Source organism: Macadamia integrifolia, unplaced genomic scaffold, assembly GCF_013358625.1.
Source record: "Macadamia integrifolia cultivar HAES 741 unplaced genomic scaffold, SCU_Mint_v3 scaffold1461, whole genome shotgun sequence".
NCBI classification, from domain to species: domain Eukaryota; kingdom Viridiplantae; phylum Streptophyta; class Magnoliopsida; order Proteales; family Proteaceae; genus Macadamia; species Macadamia integrifolia.
The window spans coordinates 68,158-94,402 of NW_024868212.1; the positions used below are offsets into that span (position 1 = coordinate 68,158).

General features: G+C 40.9%; 1 protein-coding gene across 2 annotated transcripts in view; it reads right to left on the bottom strand.

Moving 5' to 3' along the window:
- Positions 1 to 26,245, bottom strand: part of LOC122063812 (protein S-acyltransferase 11) — a 55,812-nt gene that overhangs the window by 23,915 nt on the left and 5,652 nt on the right. For both annotated transcript variants that reach the window (XM_042627524.1, XM_042627525.1), the window contains one exon: positions 9,985 to 10,283. In XM_042627524.1, the coding sequence (XP_042483458.1) occupies positions 9,985 to 10,283 (299 nt within the window). The remainder of the gene's footprint in view (positions 1 to 9,984; positions 10,284 to 26,245) is intronic.

Genomic DNA, 26,245 nt, shown 5'->3' on the forward strand with positions numbered 1-26,245 from the left:
AATACGTTAAGCCCTAATGTTATTAAAAAAAAAAAATTGCACTGATCAACCAGCCAACAGTCACCGTAGGAAGAAAAAAAAAAAACTAATCATACGAACTACGAAGAAGGAAGAAGCAGGGAGAAGAAAGAAGAAGAGAAAAAAAAAAATCATACGAACTACAAAGAAGGCAGAAGCAGGGAGAAGAAAGAAGAAAATAAGAAGGAAGAAGTAGGGAGAAGAAAGAAGAAAAGAGAAAAAAAAAAAAACTAATCATACGAACTACGAAGAAGGAAGAAGCAGGGAGAAGAAAGAAGAAAAGAGAAAAAAAATCGCACAAATCAGAAATTAAAAATAAAAGCTAAAACATACCTGGAGATGTGGAAGGACACTTCGTTGGAGGTCGCCGAAGGCTGTCAAAGGAGAAGCCGCCGAAGAAGAATTGAAGGACGCGGCTACCCCGGCTCACCGTCGGTTAGTTTGGGGTTTTGCGATTTGGAGCAAAGACTGAGAGAGATGAAAGCACTTCGTCGGAGATTGCCAGAGGTCGCCGGATGTTGCCGAAGGCTGTCGGAGGAGAAGGAGAAGTCGCCAAAGAAAGGATCGTCGGACGTTGGGGCCTTGGGGGTTTGCGATTTGGAGGGCAAAGTCGTAGACTGAGAGAGAATGAGAGGCGCGATTTTTACTGATTTTGGTTTTATTTTATTTATTTATTTTTTTTTTATGGTAAGGGTTTTTATTTTTTATATGGTTTTTAATCCAATGCATCACATGTGCATCAGACTTTATACATCTCCCAATGAGAATATATAATTTGGAATCTTCATCAAGCAATTTTAAAATTTGTTTAAAAAAAAAAATTGATCCAATGCATCACATGTGCATCAAACCGTATACACCTCCCAATTAGAATATGTAATTTGGAATCTTCATCAAGCAATTTTAAAATTTAAAAAAAAAAAAAAAAAAATTTGATCCAATGCATCACATGTGCATCAGACCTTATACATCTCCCAATTAGAATATGTAATTTGGAATCTTCATCAAGCAATTTTAAAATTTGTTTAAAAAAAAAAAAAATAGTAACCGATGATCTGGTCCGGATAAGGTAAGGTGCGTCAACTCTTGCATTGCGGGACAGCATATTCCGACTTATGATGTTATAAAGTTCTAATTCATGGTAACTTTATAGGAAGAAGCAGATCAAAGCGCCTGACGGACCTATTTTCAAATGTTTCTAGTAATTATGATAGATTGAAGATATACGTGGATAAAAAAAATATACGACAAGAAGCATTTAGTCGTCGCTCCTGAGGATGTGATAATGTGTTTTAAAAAAAAAAAATTCGATCCAATGCATCATATGTGCATCAAAACTTATACACCTGCCAATGAGAAAATGTAATTTAGAATCTTCATCAAAACAATTTTAAATTTTACTTTTAAAATAATGAGTACATAAGGCGACGGCCTCATGCATAAAGCGTCGCCTTATAACGCCTTAGCGTCTAAGGCGATCGCCTTTCACACTTCTCATAAGTCGGTGGGCTGCCTTACTACCAATGGACCGCATCAGCGTTGCCTTACCATCGCCTTAAAAACTATGGTCTCGTAGTTTTCAAATCTAAACAATTAAAACCCATAGTTTCATTTTTCAAATTTTTGCTGTTCCAGAAATGTAACTGAATTTTTACCATTCCATTCAAATCCAGATGCCCTAAACCTGCATGAATTGACCACCATATTTTTTACTTACCTGTTTTAACTGTGTGCACTACAGTAGGAATCAGTGATTGTTTCCAACTGGGAGTTTAATGTTGACTAGATTGTTCCTGTTTCAGTATTTCTGTTGGGAATTTCTGGCTAGTGGCTCTTCACTGAGATGAGAATCTCATCTCTGGTAGGGTGGGTTATCATGGTATCTTAAGCGCTTTTGGTAAGATCTCTATTTCTAGATTCTTTGGGAATGTTGTTTCTAATTACATTATTTCTATGAAGTTTATAGCGGTTTATAGAGTCAACCATGGAAACTTCTTTAGCAATTCAAGAAGATTGGGATTAAACATGGTGGAGGGAAGCCAATGCTCCAGTTAGAGATGTAAACGGATCGAATTCGAATCGAATAGGGCACTACCCGAATTCGAATTCATTTATTAATCCGCTCTCCAAATTTGATCCATTTATCCGACCGGATATGTAGAATGGAATGAAATTCAAATTCGCTTTTTTACATGGATTCCAAATATTATCTAGTCCAATTCATTTAGCAAACACTTCCTATCGATTGAGCCTAAAATAACCTAGAGGGGGTGAATAGGTTATATTAGTGAATTTTAAACCTTTTTCGACCAATGATCCCAAATGTGATTGTGAATTATAAAATTGCGGAATAAATAAACTGAACACAATCACACAACACCAAGGTTTATAGTGGTTTGACTCAATCCAAGTCTAGTCCCTACAAGTTCCACTTGTAAAGTATTCCACTAGCTCTTCCCTTTCTATATAATAGGTAGGGAGGAAACCTTTACAGAATCTTTTCAAGATAAGAGAATCCGTACAATCTCTTTTTCAGGTAGAGAGGCACCTTACAATCTCTTTCTATGTAGAGTGGGACCTTACAACTCTTTTGAGGATAAGAGGATCCTGGCACAAGCCTAAGTACAGTCTAGACTTAATGCAAAATAGAAATAGAGAAGTGGAATGATAAAGAGTTACCTTTTGTCATACGTGATATGAATATGCAATAATGACATGAACATGAACCTTAGATGTCTTCCATATAGATGTAGATTGTAATGAAAGACTTGTAAGCTGTCTTGAGTTCTTCAGCTTTGGAATGATCTCAATAATAGAACTCAACGTGTAAATGCCTTTCCTCACTTTTTAGTTTTTGATAATGCTTAATTAATTGTTGATTTAATAAACCAGAAGTGGGGTGATTATTAGTCCTAAACTAGGAAGGAGAATAATCAAATTTGAGAAAGAAATATGGCTTAACGGACATATTTTTCCTCTACCGGTAACATAGTTTTTAAGGCGCTGCTAAGGCGACGCCTAGGCGCTAATGCGGTCTAGAGATGGTAAGGCAGTGCTCCGCCTTACGTGAAGTGACGCCTTATGGGTTTTTTTTTTTTTAAACACATTTTAAAATTACTTAATGAAGATTCTAAATATAGATTTTTTATTGGTAGGTGTATGATTTTATTAACACTTGAGATGTATGGGATCAACTTTACTCCACCAAAAATAACCAAAACAAACAAAACAAAAACACGATTCACAAACAGGATTTGGATTTTGTCAAGGGTTTTAAGAAAGGGCTTTGAGAAGGAATCAAAGAACAAGGAAGAACCACTTATCTAGGCGACCATTTTGCTCCGGCAACAGTGAGCTTCATTCTTCATTGACAGGAATAGAAATATAGTGGATGATCTTAGGGCTTAGGCACTCATTTTGGCATCACAGAGGTAAGTATAATAAATACTTGTATTTTTTATTTCTTTTCTTTATTTTTATAATTTTGCTTTATAATTATGTATTTATATTATATGTTAATATGTTATAATGATTGATGATTGATGAAGATGAACTTAGTTTATTCACTTTATTGATTTGTTTTCTTGATGAATATCTTACATTGGTATGAATATGAACCTTTAATGCTTATTTATCATATGAGTAATAGGATTCAACTAGGATTTGAGCCAAATAGATTGGTTTTATAAAAAAATTACACAGGAACGCTTTAGTCAATAAGGCGACGCTTTATGCCCGCCTTATCGCTAAGGCACTCCAAAAGACCCTCAAACGCCTCCGTCGCCTTACCGCCTTAAAAACTATGACCGGTAACTACCGGATCATGTGACCGTTGGGTGAAATAGATCCGTTGGAATTCAAAAATTATAGCCGTTGGACAGCCTCAGACCATCCGGTAGGCATCTGGTAGTTACCGCCAGGGTCTGGTTCGTCTCTATTGGTCTACGTCTGATGAATTCTATGATCATTAAACTATACCGCTAATTACCGGTAGTTACCGCCAGGGTTCTGTCTTCTAGCCTAACATACTATGTTTATTCAAACAGTCATAATTTTCTCATAAAAGGTCCAATTAACCTGATTCAAGTTGTGTTGGTTCCACAACTCAATGCTCTACATTTTTTCAGTTTAGCATGACTTCAAAATCAGTCATTTAGTATGGCTAAAATACCCTTAAGTAAGAGCCTTGCTGTTATCTCAGCAAAGGGTTGTGTTTGGCATTACCAACACACTTAGGGTCTTAGGGCATTGTAAATGAGCACCACCTAGAGTCAAACTCTATCATGCATGTGTGCTACGCAGTGAAGTGAGTGCAATGTATGTTATTACAACTTATTCTACACAAGACTCTGCACATTGGATCTTTAATCTTGACTTCTTATGTACATGCCTTCTCGTATCTTCTCTTTGTCTTGCTGTCTTGACATCTTCCAATTCTTGAAGCTTTAAGGTTTTTCATGATTGTCAGGAGATCTTCATGACTCCACATCAGATATCGTGAGGTCCAGCACCTTACTTTGTGGTCCATGTCATGTTAAGGTTCTTTCCTTCACATATCACTTGGTAGATACTCATTAAAGATTACATTTATTTGTTATCATCAAAAACAGTATGGAGATAGAACTCCGGAGGTTAGTGGGCATCCCCAACAGAGCCCCTTAGATCTAGGGCAAAAACAGAGTCCACCATCCAATTTAGGGCATCGTTGAGTGATCAAACTTAGGGTTTCAGAACATAGATAAAACGACGGCTACAGGAGTCAACAAAGAATCGAAGACGAATGGGAAGGTGGTTTCCGGCCCCAAACTGCTAGCAAACATTGACTAAACACGACGATTACAACGCACCCAACAAAAAAGAAAATCGGAAAACAGGGATGGTGATGGGGAGAAATAGAGATGGAGAGAAAAACCTAATATGGGAAGAAGATGTTGTTCTATTATATGATACATGCATATATCGTAACTAAGTAAATAAAAAAAAAAAGAACCGTTGAGTTTCCTCGGTTATGGGAGGTGATTGTTGTCCTCGACAAAGGCGATTGGAGAATTGATGCTCAGATCTAATAGACCAGTCGTCAGATCAAGATGAGCGCCAACCGAGTAGGTCATCCGAGCATGACAATAACAAGTACAAGACTTCTTGAAGCACCAATGTTAAAAAAGAAAACAGATCATGAACTCCAATCAAAGAAACCTTCACGATCACAGATCCAAAGCTTTTCACGATCTTCGGTCATTCGAGCAAGTCATCCAAGTAGAGAAGCACAACGCTCGTACAGCCAAGGATGAAGGAGGAGATCTGGAGGATTTTCTAGTTTCCTCCAAAATAGTAAGGGAGTCGATCAGTAGATAGGGCTTCGATCTGAGGTTTTTCCTTTTGAGGAACCCAAGAGTCAAGTAGGGTTTTGAATTTTAAGCAACCCAAGAGATTGTTTTCAATCCAAAATGCATCCACGATCCACATAAACAGTATGGGATAATAACAGAGAATATATATTCAAGACTCAAGATCTCAAAAAACATTTTTTAAACAACTATAAATTGTACAATTATGTTCATACTTCAATTCTGTAACAGATATAGATAAAATATTTCAGATAGTCACTTACCATTGAATATTTAAATGAATCAGATAATAATCGGTCAGAAATTAGTATTATCATATTCGTATCCGATTAGTTTTCAGGCGGATTCAAATAGTTTCTAGATAGGGATTTTCCGAATACAGATTCTCCCAAACGAATATGAACACGAATCGTATATCGATTTTCTACTATCCGTTTACATCTCTGGCTCCATTTGAAATTTTCACTTCTAATTGTACTGCTCCATCTAAGATTTTGCTTGATCCTCCTGATTTCCCTATTGATCTCTATTTACTTGCTCAAAAGGACTTCAGCTTGTAAATGAACTCTAAGGTGGAACTTTCCCATTCTTCAGTGAAATATTCACTCTAAATTGTAAAAGAAGAGGAAGTAGCTTGGGTGATGCCTACCTTCATGCAAGACAATTAGGATGCCAGAGGATAATGTGCCCAACCAGGAAATTGTGGCCACAGAAAGTGCTTAGAAAAAAGATAGAGGAAATTACACTCCCCTCCCCTGAACTATGGCTTAATATCAAGTTCCCCCCACGTGCTTTCATAAATACCAATCTCGTCCCCTCTAGTTTGAAGATTCTATCAATCGTACCCTTTTTGTTAGACATCCCTGTTAAGTGATGACATCATCACTCAAGCAAGTAATTTTCTTCCAAAATTACCCTTCCATATGAATGAACCCTTAATCCCTAAGAAGACTAAATGAATTAACCCTTTCTGTCGTCGTTGCTCCTCTCCACAGTTTTTAAGGCGGTAAGGTGACGAAAGCGTTTGAGGGTCTTTCGGAACGCCTTAGCGATAAGGCGGGCATAAAGCGTCACCTTATCGACTAAAGCATTCCTGTGTAATTTGTTTATAAAACCAATCTATTTGGCTCAAATCCTAGTTGAATCCTATTACTCATATGTTAAATAAATATTAAAGGTATATTCATACCAATGTAAGATATTCATCAAGAAAACAAATCAATAAAGTGAATAAACTAAGTTCATCTTCATCAATCATCAATTATATTAACATATAATATAAATACATAATTATGAAACAAAATTATAAATATAAAGAAAAGAGGACATAAAAAATACAAGTATTTATTATACTTACCTCTATGATGCCAAAAGGAGTGCCTAAGCCCTAAGATCATCCACTATATTTCTACTCCTATCAAAGAAGAATGAAGCTCACCGTTGCCGAAGCAAAATAGTCGTCTGGATCAGTGGTTCTTCCTTGTTCCTTGATTCCTTCTCAAAGCCCTTTCTTAAAACCCTTGACAAAATCCAAACCCTGTTTGTGATCGTGTTTTTGTTTTGTTTGTTTTGGTTATTTTTGGTGGAGTAAAGTTGATCCCATACATCTCAAGTGTTAACAAAACCACACCTACCAATAAAAAATCTATATTTGGAATCTTCATCAACTAATTTTAAAATGTGTTGTCATTAAGGCGCCACTTCACATAAGGCGGAGCACTGCCTTACCGTCTCTAGATTGCATCAGCATCGCCTTATCAACGCCTTAAAAACTATGCTCCTCTCCATAGTCGCCTCTTCATCGTCGCTCGCCGCTCACCGCTCTCCACTAGCGACAGTGTTTTGACTGAAATCCTATGGCGATTTGCTCCATTGTCGTTGCCCCATCTTCTTGCCGATGCTCACCGGAAATTCTGCTACGTTGTTCCGACGTACCGAGGTGCAAAGTATCTTGTTCGGACTACCTACTTTTATGGTGGAGTTAACGGTGTAGATTTGCCGCCGGTGTTTGATCAGGTTGTGGATGGAACGGTCTGGAGTGTTGTGAACACTACCGATGATTATGTGTTGCTCAGAACACCTATACCAATTCTGACCCCTTTATCTCAGCATTAGAGCTTCTGATTTTGGAAGATTCAGTCTACAATTCCATGGATTTCGCGAAGTACGGTCTCCGCTTGGTTGCCAGGCACACTTTTGGATATGGACCAATAATCAAGTAAGTTGAGCTAATTCTTTCTTTGTTCTTCCCTTCTTGTTTCTTCTTTTCAATTTTGAAAAATAAAAGATTTATTGAAGGATACAAGAAAGACATGCATAGATAGAAACTGAGCTTACAACAAACCAAAAAGAAAACATATAAACCCAGGAAAAACAGAACTAACCCACAGGCCCATCGAAATAAAGAATTGAAAGATCCTGAAACAGACAATGTTTATAGGTGGCATTCCTGTTGTTTCTTCTTAAAACTGGAATTTTTTTTTTTCTTCCTTTTTTTGCAGTAAAATATGAAAGGGTAGCAATCTAATTGTTGTTTGCTTGAAATCATAAATAATCAGATTCCCTGATGACCAATTTGATCGATATTGGGAGCCATTTGGAGACAGTAATCCTACAATACAAAGCATCAGAAATGTCTCTGTTTCTGGTTTCTGGAACCTTCCACCTGAGAAGATTTTTGACATAGCTCCAATATCTAAACAGCCCATGGAGTTGCAGTGGCCTCCAGGACCTCTCCTAAATGATACCTACTACTTTGCATTATATTTCGCAGATAATGATAACGCCTTGCAAGGGAACTCCATGGTATTGAACATCACAGTAAGGATGAAGAGTTGCAGATACTTCAGTATGAGAACAAAGCAAAAACCGCCACTACCACCACCGCTAACGAGCTTCGTTCACCATAGTTGCATTCACTGCACCAATACCTTAACTCGGATCCCAAGTCCCAAGCTCTTCTTCATTACCATTCCATAACTGATGTTCTGATCTTTTTTTCTTGCGACAACGATTCAGGGGATGAAACATGGCAGCATTCACAGACGAGGAAGAGAGGAAGAATGTGGAGTAGAGATAATAGAGATGATGAATCGAAGAGTGAAGTTATACCAAATGATTCAGGAGCGAGCCCGATTTCTCCGGCGAGAATGCGAAGGAGAAGTCTACTTGAGAGCAAGGTGCAGCTGGGCGAGCTATTTTCCAAACGTCTGCCATTTCAGAGGAATGGGGATTGTGATGAAGAAAAGAGAAAGAAGGAAGAGAATAAGGTATATTGCCAGAAGGGTAAACTAGTCTTTTTACAGGCAAGTTTAACACCATCAGTCACTTAAGGGACGATTGATAGAATCTTCAAACTAGAGGGGAGGGGATTGGTATTTATGAAAGTACATGAGGGGAACTTGATATTATTAAGCCATAGTTCATGGGAGCGGAGTGTAATTTCCTCTTATAGACCAAAGCCGCAACTAGAAATCGACAAATTTTGTGACATAAGTTTTATAAAAAATATAATAACTAAATTGCAGATTTCAGCATGTTACAAGAAAGAAAGATATCAAGCATTTATTTGACATTTGACTTATCTAATCTACTGTAGTAATCTGAACAAGCCCTAGAAAATACATAATATGCAATTCCATAGAACTAGCTATGTAACCCACTTGTGAATCCTCTTTTAGACAACTAATAGTATTACAAATCTATATTATTTCAACAATGATCAACTTCTAAAGAACAATGTATCCTGTCTAGAACATATTATTAGACATCTGAGTTATCTAATCTATGGCAGATAGACCATATCTAACGATTCTAACCCCAGACCATAACTAAGTTAAAGAATTGATCAACCTCACAAAATTTAACTAACTAACAACAACTCAGCCTTATTCTAACTAAATGGGGTCGACTACATGGATCCTTACCCTCCAATCAGCTCTATTCAAAGTTATACTTGTTACAAGGCCTAATCTATGCATGTCTTTCCTCACCACTTCTCCCAAAGTCATTTTAGGTCTACCCATGATTCTTTTAGCTCCTTCAATTTGAACCAAATCACTCCTCCGTACTGGAACATCTAAAGGCCTCCGTCATAGATAGCCATGCCACTTCAAACAATTTTCTCGCAGCTTACCATGTATCGGATCTACTACTCCCAAATCAATTCTAATTTGTTCATTCCTTATTTTATCCTTCCTAAGTGCTACCACACATCCATCTCAGCTATACTGAGTTTGTCAATATTATGTTTCTCAACTGCCCAACATTCCGTACCATACACCATAGCTGAACGTATGACTATCCTATAAAATTTTCCTTTTAAGTTTTAAAGGAATACATCAATCACACAACACTCTGGATGCACGTCTCCACTTCATCCATCCTATTTTATTTCTTTGTGTAACATCATCCTCTATTTTATTCAAGGAAACCTAAACAATTCTTGCAAACTTGTTTCAGGACTATTTATTTCAGACATTTCAAAGCATGTCATGGGATAACACATGTCATACTTAATAGAGAAGAAATGTAATTTCAAAAATTATTTTGTTGTTCTCAGAATCTTTCTTATATCATTTGAGACAATTAAAATAATTAATAGGTGTTGAGCACTTACAAATGGACAGTGGTGATCCATGTCCAATATACACATCCCACACGAACGACAATGATGAGTTTGTGGAGCCTTAGGCTTTGAGCAATAGAGACAAAAGGTATAGTTCTCAAGGTCATCTTTGCCCACAGCCGGATAGCTACCCCAAGGTTTGTTTGATGGAGTCCCGGCACAGCGAAATGCCGCAATGCTGAAGGTAGAAATAGTACTTGTTGATAAAACCAATGTAAGGATGGAGTGGGAAACTCCGCAGAAGTAACTCATGGAGAAAACAACAGGGTAAACTGCCCAGACTCCACCACCTGCAATTGTCCAGGAATTAAAATTCAGAGGCAGCAGATATGTATGATCAATATTGAACACAGATTATAATAGTACAGTAATACAAAATAAAAGGAAAAATACACTCAAAATGCAGTAGAAATTTACTACTTGGATTGGTGAGGCTGGTCCTTCAAAGTCTTCGAAACCTTCTTGTTTTTGTGAAGAAAAATTGTTCTGCAATATCTAAGCATCAAAGATATAATTTTGCCACCTAAAAATTATCATTTTAGTGCAATTGTTTGCCCTGGTCGTGTTAGTGTTGAATTGAGCAGAGATATTTTCTAGTCCCAGCGGAGGAGAAAAGAGGAATTATTCCTCACGATGCAGATAACCTATGTGTGGTGTGTTCAGAATCGTATGGCTCTTTTAAAAAGTCTTCAGCAGAGATTTTTTTTTTCCCAGATGGTTTCCCATATATGCATTTCTTGAATCTATCCTTGGTAGAAAATGAATCTGACCCAACAAATATTTTCAATTCTTATATTAAGGCAGACTCAGTCTTAGGCTTCATGTATGCTTGCTGAGAGATTCGGGATCTCTTGGAGAAGGTTCACGGTAGAAAGTATAATGTTTTATTATGAATGGAAAAAAAGGGTTGCTGATGCTTTAGCAACAGGAACTTTGTCAACAATGGTATCTTCTACATTCTGAGCTGCTCTATTTGGTGATAGACTTGGGTTTCCTTCTTGAATATTGGTTCCTGTCTAAAGTTGGTAGCGCTCTTGGTTTCTTGTAAACAAGTGGTTGTCATGGATATGTAATTTCCCTATTTTCCATTGAAAATTATAAGAGTGTGCCTAGGGTCCTGTTTTATTCTGGGTTTACAAGAGAGAAGTAGTAGTACTTTCAAAGTAACCTTTTAATAAAAGACAGAAACAAATGTAAAACATAAGAAAAAACATCCTCCAAAGGACCTAAACTAATCTAACATCTTTGTTTCAGGCGCAACAAGTTGTATGTAGCCAAAATAGTTGTCATGGCCCCAAGGCAAGCCTGGGCAATGGCAAGGCAGCTTGTCTCCTAGACGTGTGTAGGTGATCAAGGCGCATAAATACAAATGGAGAGGTTTACAGGTAAAACATCAAGTTGAAAAGGAGGGGACCATATATTAAAATAAAATAATATATATATATATATATATTAATATATATAGAGGAATAATAAATAAAACTAAATAGTACTTTTTATTTTGGATGAATAAATAATTCATTGCCAAGAAGAGAAGAATATACAAGGAAAAAAGGGGGGAGGGGGAGGGGGAGGGAAGGCTTAAGCCAACAAGGAGAAGCCAACCCAGGGGGGAATCAACGATAGAACAAAACCAAAACATCACAAACCAGGGATAATGACAGGGGAGGGGGATAAAAGCCATTATGCTGTCAAGTGGAGGGGATGAGATCGACCTACAGGTTCCAAGAAGCAACGATGTGGGTATTTCTAAGGGAGTTGGGAACAGGACGAGCTGGAAGGGCTTGGATTTTGGAGGTAACATCAAAGTAGATAGCTTTCCAAATATTATCCGGAGAGCAAGATTTGTGGATCCATCTACGAATGTTATGCTCCATCCAGAGATGACTAATGGTTGCACAAAAAGCCAGTTTACCAACAGTGTCGCAGATGGAAAAACCAGAGAAGGTCATGTCTATCCAGTTCCATTCCCTATTAAAGGGGAGAATATATCTCCTAGTCGGCCAACACTTGGAGAGAATGGAATTCCAAACAATTGAGGATAAGGGGTAGGAGAATAAGAGATGGGGGATGTTCCCCATTCCCAGAGGATAGAGGCAACATAAAGGGTTGACAGGGATATGGGCGTGGATGAAGAAGGATTGGGTAGGGAGACAGTTGGTCAAGCATCACCATACAATGAAGCTATGGCAGGGAATATTGCCTTTGAACCAGACCAACTTATACCATGGGACAATCGGGGAAGAGGTTCTAACAAAGGACCAAGCAAAGGCAGAGGAGAAGATCTCATTGGAGGAAGGAAGCCAATTGCATTTGTCTTCTCTTCCTCTATGACCAAGGGGAAGCGGAGGGAGGGAAGTCCAGAGATCAATGAGGGGAGGAGAGGAGGGGCGACCAACCCGTGGGAGAAACGATAAAGGAGACAAAAGCATTGGCAGTGAGGACAAAAGAGTATATAACTCTAGGAGAAATCTGGTGAGACAGGATGCCCGAAGGGTGCCAGGGGCCCTTCCAAAGAAAGGTGGTCCGACCATTTCCAATGGAAAAGGAAATGGCCGAGAGGGCTATGGGTCTGTGGCCTAGGATCTTTCTCCAAATCCAAGAGGCATTAGTAATGGGAGGGGTCGTCCAAAGGGAGTTATGCTTGAGTAACCCATAGAGGATCCAATCAACTCAAATGCTTTTATGCTTGGACACGATTTTCCAGATGAGCTTAAGGACACCCAACTATGTTGGCATTCTTGATTCTTCTGATCCCTAATCCTCCCTCAAATTTGGGAAGACAAACCTTCTTCCAATTGAAAGGCTGAAGGAAATTGGAGGAGTCAGAGCCCTTCCAAAGGAAGGAGCATAAGAGACCTTCAAAAGATTTAATCACAAAGGCAAGGAGGACAAAGGTACAGGACCAATAGAGAGGTACATGAACTGGAGGACCGACCTTATAAGAGTAAGACGGTCAGCAAAAGAGAAGAGTTTACCTTTCCAGAGTTGGAGCTTTTTCCTAAGCTGGTCAAGTAAGGGAGTACAATGGTGGGAGAAGAGTTTAGAGGAAATGAGAGGAAGGCCTAGGGCCCGTTTGATAACGCTTCTGCTGTTTCTGTTTCAAGAAACGGCAGAAACATAAATTTCCGTTTCTGGGAACAGAAACAGAATTTTGGGTGTTTGATAAACTTTGTTTCTTGAAACTCTTATTAGCGGCCATACGAGTCTCTATGCATGTGGTTAAACCCAGGTTTCTGGTTCAACACCGACATTCAAAACAAACACCAAAGTTCGATTGTTATCACGGGTGAAGGAAATGGATTCATTCAATACGAGGATATCGGCAGTGATGAGAACAGAGTCGTTATTGAAAAGGAAACCAGCTTTGGGATCAAGAATTGTGGAAGAGGTTTACTACATGAAAAGGAAACCAGCTTCGTTCGCCGACTTCGACTCCATCCTCTGCATGTCCTTCCCATTCTTCCACCTCTTTCCCGAAGCAAACCCTAGATTTCCCGATTCGAAGCCCCAAATTGTCCCGCAAAGCCAACTTCCTTCCCCCTATTTGCGCCTTTGCCGTACCAGAGAAAGTAGAGAAGATTGGAAACGAGCTCAAAAACCTAACCCTAGAAGAAGCTCGCAGCCTCGTTGACTGGTTACAGGAAGAGCTCGGTGTCTCCGCTGCTGCCTTCGCACCGGCGGCTGTTGCCGTAGCGCCTGGTGCCGTTGCCAATGCGGGACCAGCCGTCGTTGAGGAGCAAACGGAGTTCGATGTTCTTATCGAGGAAGTGCCGAGTAACGTGAGGATTGCAACGATTAAGGTCGTGAGAGCACTTACGAATCTGGCGTTGAAGGAAGCGAAGGAGTTGATTGAAGGATTACCGAAGAAATTCAAGGAGGGAACCTCAGAGGAAGGGGGGTGTCGATCTTCGAATGAACATGATAAATTTTCATAGATTTTTAAGTTGGTGTGTCGGTCGATCGTGGAATTGTGCCCCTTTTTTGTTTCGAGAAACAAGCGAAACAAGTAAAACTTGTTTCGTCATTCATGTTTCTTGAAGCATAAATTGTTATAAATTTCAATTTATGTTTCAAGAAACAAGTGGAACAGAACACTTTTACCAAACAGTATTTATGCCGTTTCTGTGTTTCTGAGAACAAGAAAACACAGAAACATGTTTCTGGTTACGTTATCAAACGGGCCCCTAGATATTTTACAGGCAAGGAACCTAACGGAATTCCGGAGATTCCCAAAAGGATGTCTTAGGCATCAAGGGAGACACCGAAGAAGATGTTGGATTTGAGGAGGTTGATGCTAAGCCCCGAAAGATATCCAAGGAGTGGAGAGTGGCCATGAAAGTGGTGATGGAGAGAGGGTCAGCCTTGAAAAAGATCATAATGTCATCAGCAAAAGCCAAATGGAGGAGAAGAGATTTGCATTTGTGGATGGGAGAAACGAGATGGAGTTCAGTGGCAGATTGGATGGAGCAAGAAAGGACATCTAAGGAGAGGGAGAAGAGGAGAGGAGAAAGGGGACAGCTTTGGCGGATACCACGGCCAGAGGGGAAGTATCCAATAGGGCTACCATTCACTAGGACAGAGAACCAGGGGAAGGAGATGCAAGTGTGGATCCAGTGAACAAAATAGGCGGAAAAGACATTTGAAGTAGAACATTGGATATGAAGTCCCAATTAATCGTGTCGAATGCTTTATGGATGTCAATCTTGGGGAGGACAACCAAAGAGTGAGACTTGCGATCAAAACCACGAACAATCTCATGACAGAGAATTATGTTATCTGAAATGCTCCTGCCTGCAATAAAAGCGGATTGATTGGGACTAACAAGGGAATCAATGACTTTTTAGATCCTATTGGCAAAAATTTTGGCAATAAACTTGTAAAGGAGATTGCAAAGAGAAAGAGGTCTGAAGTCTGAAGTCCTTCATAGAGACCGCTCCTTCCTTTTTATTAGGGATGAGACAAAGTGAGGTTGATCCCACTGATTTGGTTGGGGTTGTAGAAGAAACTACGCACCGCAAGAATGAGGTCATTGTGGATGATGTTCCAGCAGGCGGAGAAGAAACCCATACTGAAGCCATCGGGACCCGAGGATTTGTTGGCCTTATGGTAAAGGATGGCCGAAAGGATTTCCTCCTCGCTACGAATGGATTAGAGGAAAGGGAGGAACTCATCAGGGACAAACTTATAGAAGACGGGAAGGAGAAGGGCAAGGGCAGAAGAGTCCTTGAAAGTGTGAGATGGCTTCCGACTTGATGAGCTCAGGGGAGTATAAATCTATTCTAGATAAGGAGATAAGCTTAGGAATGGTGTTGGCATTATTCCTAGCTTTGAGAGAACGATGGAAATACGCAGAATTAGAGTCTTCCAGGTCAAGCCATTTGATGCAGGCTTTCTGCCGAAGGAAGCTCTCTTCTTGATCCAGAACCAATGATAACTCATAAGCAGCAGCTTTTTCTTCCTCAACTAAAGCAGGATTGAGGAGATCAAGTTGGAGTCTGGATTGAATGGAGTGGAGCTTGTCTCGACTAGAGGAAACCTAAGAGATGTTCCCAAACGTGAAAGAATTCCAAAGCTTAAGGGTAGCTTTCACATTCTTGAGTTTTTTGGCAAATGCCAACAGAGGGTAGAGGGAGCAAGGGGTGGGAATGTTCCAAGCACTATGAACTAAAGGTTGAAAATTCGGGTGGGAGATCCACATGTCAAAGAAATTAAAAGGCTTAGGACTAAAGGAGCGGAAGGGGAGGACATGGATGGAGATAGGACTATAGTCTGAAATCCCAGGGAGGCCAAAGCAGACATAAGAAGAGAGGTAAGAGTCAAGCAAAGCTTCATTGACAAGGGCCTGATCAAGTTTACAAGCCACCTGAAGATTGCCTGATCTTCTATTGTGCCAGGTAAGCTTGACACCCGACCATCTGAGATCGATGAGATTGAGATCAACGATGCAATCGTTGAAAGAATCAACAGCCTGGTAATCAATGGGGTTTCCCTTATGCTTTTCATGACTTAAGCGGATTACATGAAGTCTAAAACAATTCCCCAAGGCCTGGTGGACCCAGAGAGGAGGTCGGACCAAAGAGGGAGCCTGAGAGAGGCCCAGTTATGAGCATAAATGATTGAGAGGACGCAGATGAAGGAACTAAGTTGATGGGAGAGGGAGAGGGAGAAGTGGATGGCTTGGGCAAAGGAGGATTGAATGGAGACGGTCAGGAAGGAGGGTCCCAAAGAATCCAAATTCTCCCATTAGGGCTGTGGAGGTAATTGGAAGCAAAGGACCAAGAGGGGCCAATCGAGGAGGCAATCCGGGAGGCATTAGCCTCCAGGACACGAGTTTCCAGCAGGCAACAAAGGTCGGACTTAAAGGAGCGAATACGAGAGCGGATATCAGCTTGTTTGGCCGAGGAATTAAGACCTCAAACATTCCAGATGGTCCAGGGAATCATTAGGAACCGAGGGGGTGGGCATCAGACGCTTGGACGAGCTACAAGGGGTCTTGGGGATGGGGGGACCCAAATTGGACAGAGTCCGGCGGCTATAACCAATGACAGGGGAGACAATGGGAGTGGATGTGGAGGTCGATCTAGTGATAATGGAGAATTTTTTACTTTGTTTTCTGTGGATGGAAGTGGGGGCTATAGTGTTGGTGATGGGCAGGGATACGGGATTATGGGTGGGTTCATACAAGGAACCGCAGTGATCTCATCCAAAGAGTCTTCCAAAGAGGCTTGTTGTATATTGTGCAGAGCAGGAGAACCAGTGATGATGTCCAAACAAGTTCGGGAGCCGTCAGAGGTGTCACAAGTGGAGCTAGAGGAGCAAGGCAACATTGAAGGAGTCTTGACAGAGCCTTTGGAGGTCAACAAAGGTAGGGGGAACTTGTGTCCGAGCTGGTGCAGTTGTCAGAGAGGCCTTCCAAGGCCAAGACAGGCACTGGAGTCAACAATGAAGAAGGAATTGCAGGGCCTTCAGAGGCCGATGGGATCAGACCGGAACTAGAATCCAAGTTGATGCAGGTAGGAGAGAGGCCTTCCAAGGCCACCAGAGACGCAGAATTAGGAGTAATATCTTCATCAAACGAGTAGACATCAATGTCAGGGACTGTAGCGGAGGGCGGCACAATCGCTCTTAGTGGAGCAGTTGTAGCAGCGGTGGTCTATAGCGAATGTGAGAGAAGAGGGGAGCCGTCGGTATTGAAAGTGCACGACGACGACGGGCAAAGGAGTCGGCCATCAGTGTGTAAGCAAGGGTTAGCATCGTCGAGCGAAGAAGGTGAGAGCTGCAGGTTAGGAAGGATTGGAAAATACAGGTCTGGTTAAGCGTTGGAAGGAATGGTAAGAGTAGTCAGATCAGGTAGAGTGATGGGTGGGTTTGGAAAGGTAAATGGATGTGGCGGGTTACACAGGCTACCTAGGTATAAAGGGTGGTCCGATAAGTATTTTGAAAATTTGTTTAATAATTGGACCGGTAGGAATTGGTTTAATGGGATGAAAGGTGGTTCAAAGGTGGTTCGGTTCAATTGGTTGGGATAAGACAGATTAGTGGTTGAAGGAATAGGGTTAAGTAACAAAGGTTGGGGTCTAATAGGAGTGGCGACAAAATCAGGGAGAGGAAGCAAAGGGGGAAGGACAGATTTAGGGGTATCAAGCAACAACAGATCTACGGTATCAAGTCATCCGCTTGGCGATCCAGAGGTGGCGAGCCTTCTTGAGGAAGAATCAGAGATGTAGCCTGGGTAGTAGCCATAGCTTGCGAGCTGGGGAGGAGGGTGAAGCATTCCATCAACAGGGTCTGACATCGACAAAACCTAGAAAGGATTTGGACCAGTGGTTAATGGCAACAATTGAGGTCCAGAGATCTGAAGATGCGTTGCCTCTTGCCGAAAGAGGAGCAGAAGCAAGTGTCGTCGATTGAGTCTGCCGATGTCTTTTATTCCGATTTCTTCTGCTGTTTTGTTCTTTAAAGAAGTCCTGCTAAGAATGTTCATTGATGAGAGTATGATTCTCACTGGGAGCTTGATCGCTGGAGGGAGCTTGTTCAGGAGTTGGGTATTTTTCACACAAAGAAGTCTTGTGCCCCGAAACATTTACAGTTTGAACAAGAAGGGGGCAACCAGTCGTACTTGACTTCTTGGGTGAAGGACTGGCCATCACCGTCCATGATCGTAGCTGAGGATGGGAGGACATGTTCAGCTTCAACTTCAATACAAATTCTTACAATAAAAAAGCCTATCCATGGTTTTTGTGTGTTTGTCGGAATATAGGGCCTTTCCCAGCCAAGCTGAGGCCCTTTACACACCAGAAATGGAGGGGAAGGTTGGGGAAGGCAACCAAAAGGGATGTAGGATGGCTCGAATCTGTTGAAGGAAGTGTGAGCATCCCATTGCCTCAGAAATATAGGCTTCTTCCCAACATACCAAGGTCCTCCATCGATGGCAACAGCTTTGTCGGAGTCGGAATCAAAGTTGAAGATGAACATTCCATTGTCCAGCATATACGTTGACAAGGAGCAAGTAGGTTTCCATTGATTCAAAAGGGAGGTTTTGACAATGGAGAATGGAGGTCTACTGCTCAGAAAAGAGCCTAGAACACAATTCTTCCATTTCTGAATCTCAGAGTTTAGAAGGCCAGGTGGACAAAGGCCAATAGCAGAGGAGTTATGAGTATCCGGAAGGTGAAAGAAGAGCATATGGCCAGCAGTAGAAGTGGGGGAGCAGGAGTTAATAGTACTTGACTTTAGCTTATAATTTGAAGACTTAAAACCCCATTCATGGAGTAGGAGATGCAGCCTCTCTCATGTTCTATGGCGAACGACCAAAGCAGTGTGGTAGCAACCAAGGTTCGATAACTCATTTCATTTCTTCGGTGCTTTCACCACCGAAATCTCGCCAAGATCTCAGCGAGATGATGTATTTTTTTCTTTTTCTTTTTTTTATGTATCTTTCAAATGGTTGTTGCGGTAGTCAAACAACCATATTATGACCTGAACCTTAGTGAGAAGCTTGTTTTAAGGCAAATAAACATATTTAGAACTTGACTTTGCCAACCAAAAAAAAAAAAAGACGCATAATTGTGTTTAGAGTTGCATCCTTGTTTGGCAGCAACTGTTGAACTGTTCTGTATATGTTATGTAATATTGCCTATTCTACACATTGTTTTACTAATACAAGATATTGGATGATATAAAACAAGTAAATAATGCATCTATGCCATGATCAAACCATAATATTAATTAATTAACTCATAAGTCATAACTTACGAAATATTGAAATAAAAGTAGAATAAGAAGAACCAACAAAATAGAGTTCACATAGTAATATAGTATGTAACTCCAAGTCCCAAACATATGAATAATACATCACCAATCAGAATGTTTGTATACTGAAATGAACAATGATGTCCTAACTGGATTCCACTCATTGTCCGATGGAGTCAACATGCATTTTCCTCTGACTATAAAACAAATGCATGCCACACCATATTGTGCGAGAAGTAACAAACGTAGTCCTCCACAACTGCCATATAAACTAACTCATCTACCTATTGAAGGTAACCTACCCTAGGGTATGAGTCACCGTATTATGAAGAAGAAGAACCCACCACTAAGCCACTGTGTCCTGATACTTCTGGCAACATGTAATGCTAGACTGGGGAGGAGAATAAGCTGTCCACAAAACTACCAACTTGTGACTGGCGTCATACTCAAAACTAGGAACAAATGAACCAAATGCGTGCCCCATCCTAGTGAAATGACCATAACCAGTACTATACTCCGACCAAGTTTCTCTGATAAATGTGCCCACTTCCTTACTATTACTTTCATATTTTTCCTTTAATTTTAAAATCAAAATAGAATATTTTTCCATATATTTTCCTTTTTATAATTTACAAATTATTTATCATATTTTTTGAAAATTAAAATAATTATTTATCGATAGAAAAAAAAAATTCCAACACCATAAGGTTGTAGAGCGGCAAGTCTCAATTTGCAATATGATCAAATTAAGGCTAATGTGCTCAATCGTGATCCTTCACCCACTATTGAGGAGGCCTATTCCATAATTTATGTTGAGAAGCAACGTCTATCTGAGATGCCATAGCCTATTTCTCAGGATCGATCTGCTCTGGTTTCTGCTACTGATATTGGTTCATGGACTGCTACTTCATCCTCTCTTGATAGATCGGTTGTCAAATGTGACTATTGTGGCAAGGAGCATCACACCAGGGAGAATTGTTGGAAACTCCATGGTTGTCCTGCCAACTCTCATAGGCATAATCAAGGTTGTGGGAAGAACACTCAGGCTAATTAGTCTGAGACCACAACTGATTCTGATGGCTCCACTACTACTACAGAATCTTCCTTCTCTACTGAAAAAACGGGCATGCTTCATCGTATGCTGACTCAGATGGGATCCTCCACTGCTGTCGCTGCCTCCTCTCTGTCAACAATCACTACCTCTCACTCAGCCCAGTCAGGTACTACATTTTGTGGTCATAGTGCTTCAATTGCCTCACAGGCTTGGAAAATTGACTCCAGGGCTACTGATCACATGACTGGTTTGTACACTTTTTTTCTAACTATTGTCCCTCTTCAGGTAATACCAAAGTTCGTGTTGCTGATGGTTTCCCTTTCCCCTATTGCTAGGTCAGGTTCCATTCAGTGCTCTCCTCACTGTCATTGTCCTCTGTGTTACATGTTCCTCGGTTTTCTACTAACTTATTGTCTATTGGTAGTATTACTACATATTTGAACTGTACAATCACTTTCTTTCCTACTCATTGTGTGTTTCAGGACTTGGTGATAGGGGCAACGACTGGCAATGGTAGAATGAGTGGTGGTCTCTATTACTTGAACATTAGTCCCTCACAAGCTATACAGACTTCATGTCTGGCACTCTCTGAACTTTTGAGTTGGCATTGTCGGCTAGGTCACCCCCCCATGGGGCACTCTATCTAGATTATTTCCGGCATCAGTTAAACACTGTACTATGGACCAATTTATTTGTGATCTGTGTGTTTTGGAAAAACAAACTCGGAATGTTTATCCTCTTTCTAATAATAGAATTATTGTTCCTTTTATTTTAATTCATTATGATGTTTGGGGCCCTGCCCGTCGTGTCTCTGTTTTTGGCTATAGATGGTTTGTCACTTTTATTTTGTAATACTCATTCTACTTGGATTTATCTATTGCATCATGAGAGTGAGGTTTTCTAGTGTTTTCGGGAATTTCATTGCATGGTTAGGACTCAGCTTGATGCTAAAATTAAGATCATGCATACTAATAATGGCAAGGAATATATGGAGGGTTTCTTTCAGTCCTATTTGATTGATTAGTTGAGTGGTTATCCCAAAGCAGAATGGGGTGGCTAAACGCAAGAATTATCATCTCTTAGAGGTTGGATCTCCTTGATGTTTGAGATGCAGGTCCCTGCTCCCTATTGGAGTGAGGTAGTCCTTACTACAGCCTATCTCATCAACAGGATGCCTTCACGTATACTTGGTTTTAAGAGTCCCATTGAGTTGTTATCTGGGTCTCGTACTTTTGTTGTTCCTCCCAATGTGTTTGATTGTGTTTGCTTTGTTCGAATCATCAGGTTCCAGGGAAACTAGACCATCGTGGCCTCTAGTGTATTTTTGTAGGCTACTCTCCCACTCAAAAGGTATACCAGTGTTATCATCCCCATTCTCGTCGACTCTTTGTTTCTATGGATGTGATCTTCTGTGAGACTGAGGCCTACTTTCCACTTCTTCAGGAGGAGTCATTTGTTAGTAAAGAGGTGATTCAAATCCCTACTTTTGGCTGTCCTTTGTTCCTTACAATGGATGATGGTGCTACTCAGGGGAATACTGGAAAAGAGATTATTGGTCCAGAGGTACCTGTTTAGGAAAAGCCACCAGTTCAAGAGCAAGAGGCTCCCATTTAGGGGGGAGCCACAGATTCAGCTGAAAATAGAGGATGGTCCAGTGATACAGGTATTCTCTGGCAAGAAAAGGAGAACTGAAACTACCACTGCTACTCCATTGCTCCCTAATCTTGAGCCTTCTCTCCCAGGTATACCATTTCCCCTTACTTTTGATTAGTCCCTTGATGTTCCTATTGCTCATAAAAAAGTCATAAAAAAGGTAATAGAACTTGTACTCAACATCCCATTTTCGATGTGGTGTCATATAATGCTCTTTCCCCATCATATCATACATTTGTGTCTTCCTTGTCTTCCTAAAACCTGGCAGGAGGCAAATGCAAAACCGAAGTAGAAGGATGCAATGAATGAAGAGATGTGAGCTCTTCACAAGAATAACATTTGGTATTTGGTTGTTCTTCCCATACAAAATCGACCAGTTGGTTGCAAATGGATGCTCACGATCAAGCATAATGTTGATGGGACTATGGACAAAGGGCTTTACTCAAACTTATGGGATTGACTACCAGGAGACCTTTGCTCCTGCGGCGAAAATGAATATAGTTCGAATCATTATCTACTATGCAGTGAACCAAGGATGGGAGTTACAGCAACTAGATGTCAAGAATGCCTTTCTTCATAGAGAACTGACTAAAGAGGAGTATATAGACATTCCACCAGGATACTCTAGTCCAGAAACTTAAGGATAAGTGTGTAGACTGAAGTGAGCTCTGTATAAATTGAAGCAATCTCCCAGGGCATGGTTTCATCACTTCCACAAGGCCATGATAGTAATCGGTTTCACTCAGAGTAATGTTGTTCATACTTTGTTTACTAAACAGGAGGGTGATCAGATTACTGTGTTGATAGTATATGTGGATGATATTGTCATTATTGGCAATGATACAGCTGAAATCTCAAAGCTTAAAGCCTATCTTGGTAAAGGATTTTGAGATCAAGGACCTAGGGAGGCTGAAATACTTTCTTGGTATTGAGGTGGTACATTCGACCAAGGGTATTGGTCTCTCTCAGAGAAAGTATACCTTGGATCTCCTCCCAGAGACTGGTATGTTAGGGTGCAAACCCTTGGATACTCCTATTGAGGCTAACTCTCATCAAGGAAGCAAGGAAGGCAAACCGGTTGATAAAGGCCGGTATCAAAGCTAGTTAGGAGACTCATATATCTATCCCACATAAGACCATACATAGCTCATACGATGAGTTTGGTAAAGTCAGTACATGTATGATCCATATTCCTCACACATGGATAATGTGCACCGGATCCTTAGGTACTTGAAGACTGCTCCCAGGAAACGGCATTTTATTCTCTCCTAAGATCATATGAGGATTGAGGCATATAGTAATACCGATTGGGCAGGTTCTCCAAATGATCGTCGCTCCACTACTGGTTACTGTACATTTTCTAGTGGTAACTTGGTTACGTGGCATAGTAAAAAGCAGTTAGTTGTGGCTCAATCTAGTGTAGAGGCTGAGTTTCGGGAATTGACACATATGATTTGTGGATACTTTGGTTGCATATTCTTCTTCATGGTTTGGGTGTGTCCATCCAAATGCCGATGTTGTTATATTGTGATAATAAGTTGGCCATTAGCCAACCCTATTTAGTATGATCGTACTAAGCATGTGGACATTGATAAGCATTTCATCAAGAAGAAGCTAAAGCAAGGCCTTATCTATATTCCTTTTATGCGGTGTGAAGATCATTTAGCAGATGTCCTCACAAAGGGACTTAACAGTAAATCTTTTTATTTTATTTTGTCCAAGTTGAGTATGTGTGATATCCATGCACTAACTTGAGGGGGGGTGTTGAATAATGGATTATTGTAATAATGGGTTTTGGGGGTCATATCTAAACAGACCCTTAAGCCCCTTATTGGGTTATATCAAAACGGACCCTTTTTTTTTAATTATAAATAGAGGACTATGCTCATTAAGGCAACAAGTCCGAATTTCCCAATTCTTCAGCAAGTAATCAAAAAATAGAACATAAGTTGGACTCAATCTATTACTACCATATCCTCTGTCATGAGATTGTCTGTGGCTTCGACCGAGAGTCCCACTCTCCGGCTGTCCTTCTCAAAATTGACATACACAAAGCTTTTGATACGATCAATTGGGGTTTCATTTCCAATGTTTTGCTCCAAATGTCCTTCCCACCCTCTTTTGTTCACTGGATTCTCTCTTGCATCTCCTCCCCCCGCTTCTCTATTATGGTTAATGGGAGCCCAGCTGGTTATTTTCCCTCAGGGTGTGGCATTGGCCAAGGATGCCCCTATCTCCCTTGCTCTTTTCCCTTTTCTTGGAAGTCCTTTCCCATTCCATCCAATCAGCCACTATCCTCCACCTTACTTCTCCCATCCTTAAATGTAAATCCCTTCTCCTTTCCCACTTGGCTTTTGCCGATGACATCATGATTTTCTCCAAGGCTGACCCTCTCTCAATCTCCACTATCATGTCCACTCTCCAATCCTTCGAATCATTCTCGGGTCTCAGCATTAACATCATCAAGTCCAACATCTTCCTCTCTGGAGTTTCCCCTGAGGTCCGAGACTCCCTTTCTGAAATCTCCGGAATCCCACTGGGTTCATTTCCTGTTAAATACTTAGGGCTCCCCCTTATCTCTTCCAGGCTTTCTTCTCATCATTGTGCTCCCAAGCTTGATAAGCTCAGGAAAAAGCTTCAGCTCTGGAAAGGCAAACTTCTCTCCTTTGCCGATCGTCTCACATTGATTAGATCAATCCTCTAGTCCATGCACCTTTATTGGTTTGGCACTTATGTCCTTCATGCCTCTGTGATTAAATCCTTTGAAAGTCTCCTTTGCTCCTTCCTCTGGAAGGGCTCTGACTCCTACAAATTCTTAGACCTCTCAGCTGGGAGAAAGTCTATCTCCCTAAATCCGAAGGAGGGCTCGGGATTAAGAGAATCATAGATACCAACTCTGCTGGTGTCCTCAAGCTAATTTGGAAAATTGTAGCCAAGCATAAAAGCATTTAGGTTGATTGGATCTTCTCTAGATTGCTCAAACACAACTCCCTTTGGACTGCCCCCTTTCATTTTGGACGCCTCTTGGATCTGGAAAAAGATCCTTGATCATAGAACCATTGTCCTCTCAGCCATCTCCCATTCCATTGGAAATGGACAATCTATCTCTCTTTGGAAGTACCCCTGGCATCCTTAGGGCATCCTATCCCATCTTGTTTCTCCTAGAGTTATCTACTCTTCCGGCCTCCCTCTCAATGCAATTGTCTCCTCTATTCTCTCTCCCTCTGGTTGGTCCCCCCCTCTTCCACCACTCTTCTAGATATCTGGACCTCCCTCCCTCCTATTCCCCCCTGGCCACAGAGGAAGAGAGGACAAGTGTATTTGGCTCCTCTCCTCCAATGGTTCCTTCCCCTCTGCTTCCGCTTGGTCTTTCATCCGAACCCCTTCTTTGGTAATTCCTTGGCATAAGGTGGTCTGGTTCAAAGGCCATATTCCACGCTATAGTTTCACTCTATGGCATTGCCTCTCCAACTGTCTCCCTACTCAATCCTTCCTCATTCACCGCCATATCCCAACCAACCCTTCATGCTGCCTCTGTCCCCAACGTATTGAGGATGTCCTCCATCTCTTCTTCTCTTGCCCCTTCTGCTCCCTCATCTGGAAATCCCTCCTTTCCAAGTGCTGGTCGGCTAGGAGATCCATCATCCCTTTTAACAGAGAATGGATATGGATTGACATGACCTTCTCTGGCTCTTCCATTTGCGATACCATTGGTAAATTGACATTTTGTGCTACTATTAATCATCTTTGGATGGAACGGAACATTCGTAGATGGACCCCCAAATCTTGATCTCTGGATAAGATTTGGAAAGCTATCTACTTTGATATCTCCTCTAAAGCCCAAACCCTTCAATCCCATCCTATCATCAACTCCTGCCGAAATACCACATTGTTGCCTCTTGGAACCTTCAGGTTGATCTCATCCATCCCACTTGATGGAGTTTGGCTCCCTCCCCCCTTCGCCCCTTTTTTGGCTTTGAAGTTTTGTAATATTGTGCAGCCTAATTTTTGGCTTTCGTTTATCCCCTGGGTTGGCTTCTCCTTATTGGCTTAACCTCCCTCCCCCCCCCCTTCCCTTGTATATTCTTCTCCTCTTGATAATGAATTATTTATTCATCCAAAAAAAAAATCTATTACTACCATCCTATGTACTAAATCTAACTCCTGCCAAAACAAAGGCAAACAAAATAAAATATTGCAATATTATTCCCAAATTAAAGCCTAGATATTCTACTAGACCTCAACCAAACTTGCACCCGGTTCATGATGGGGCTCTTAAATAGGTTTAGC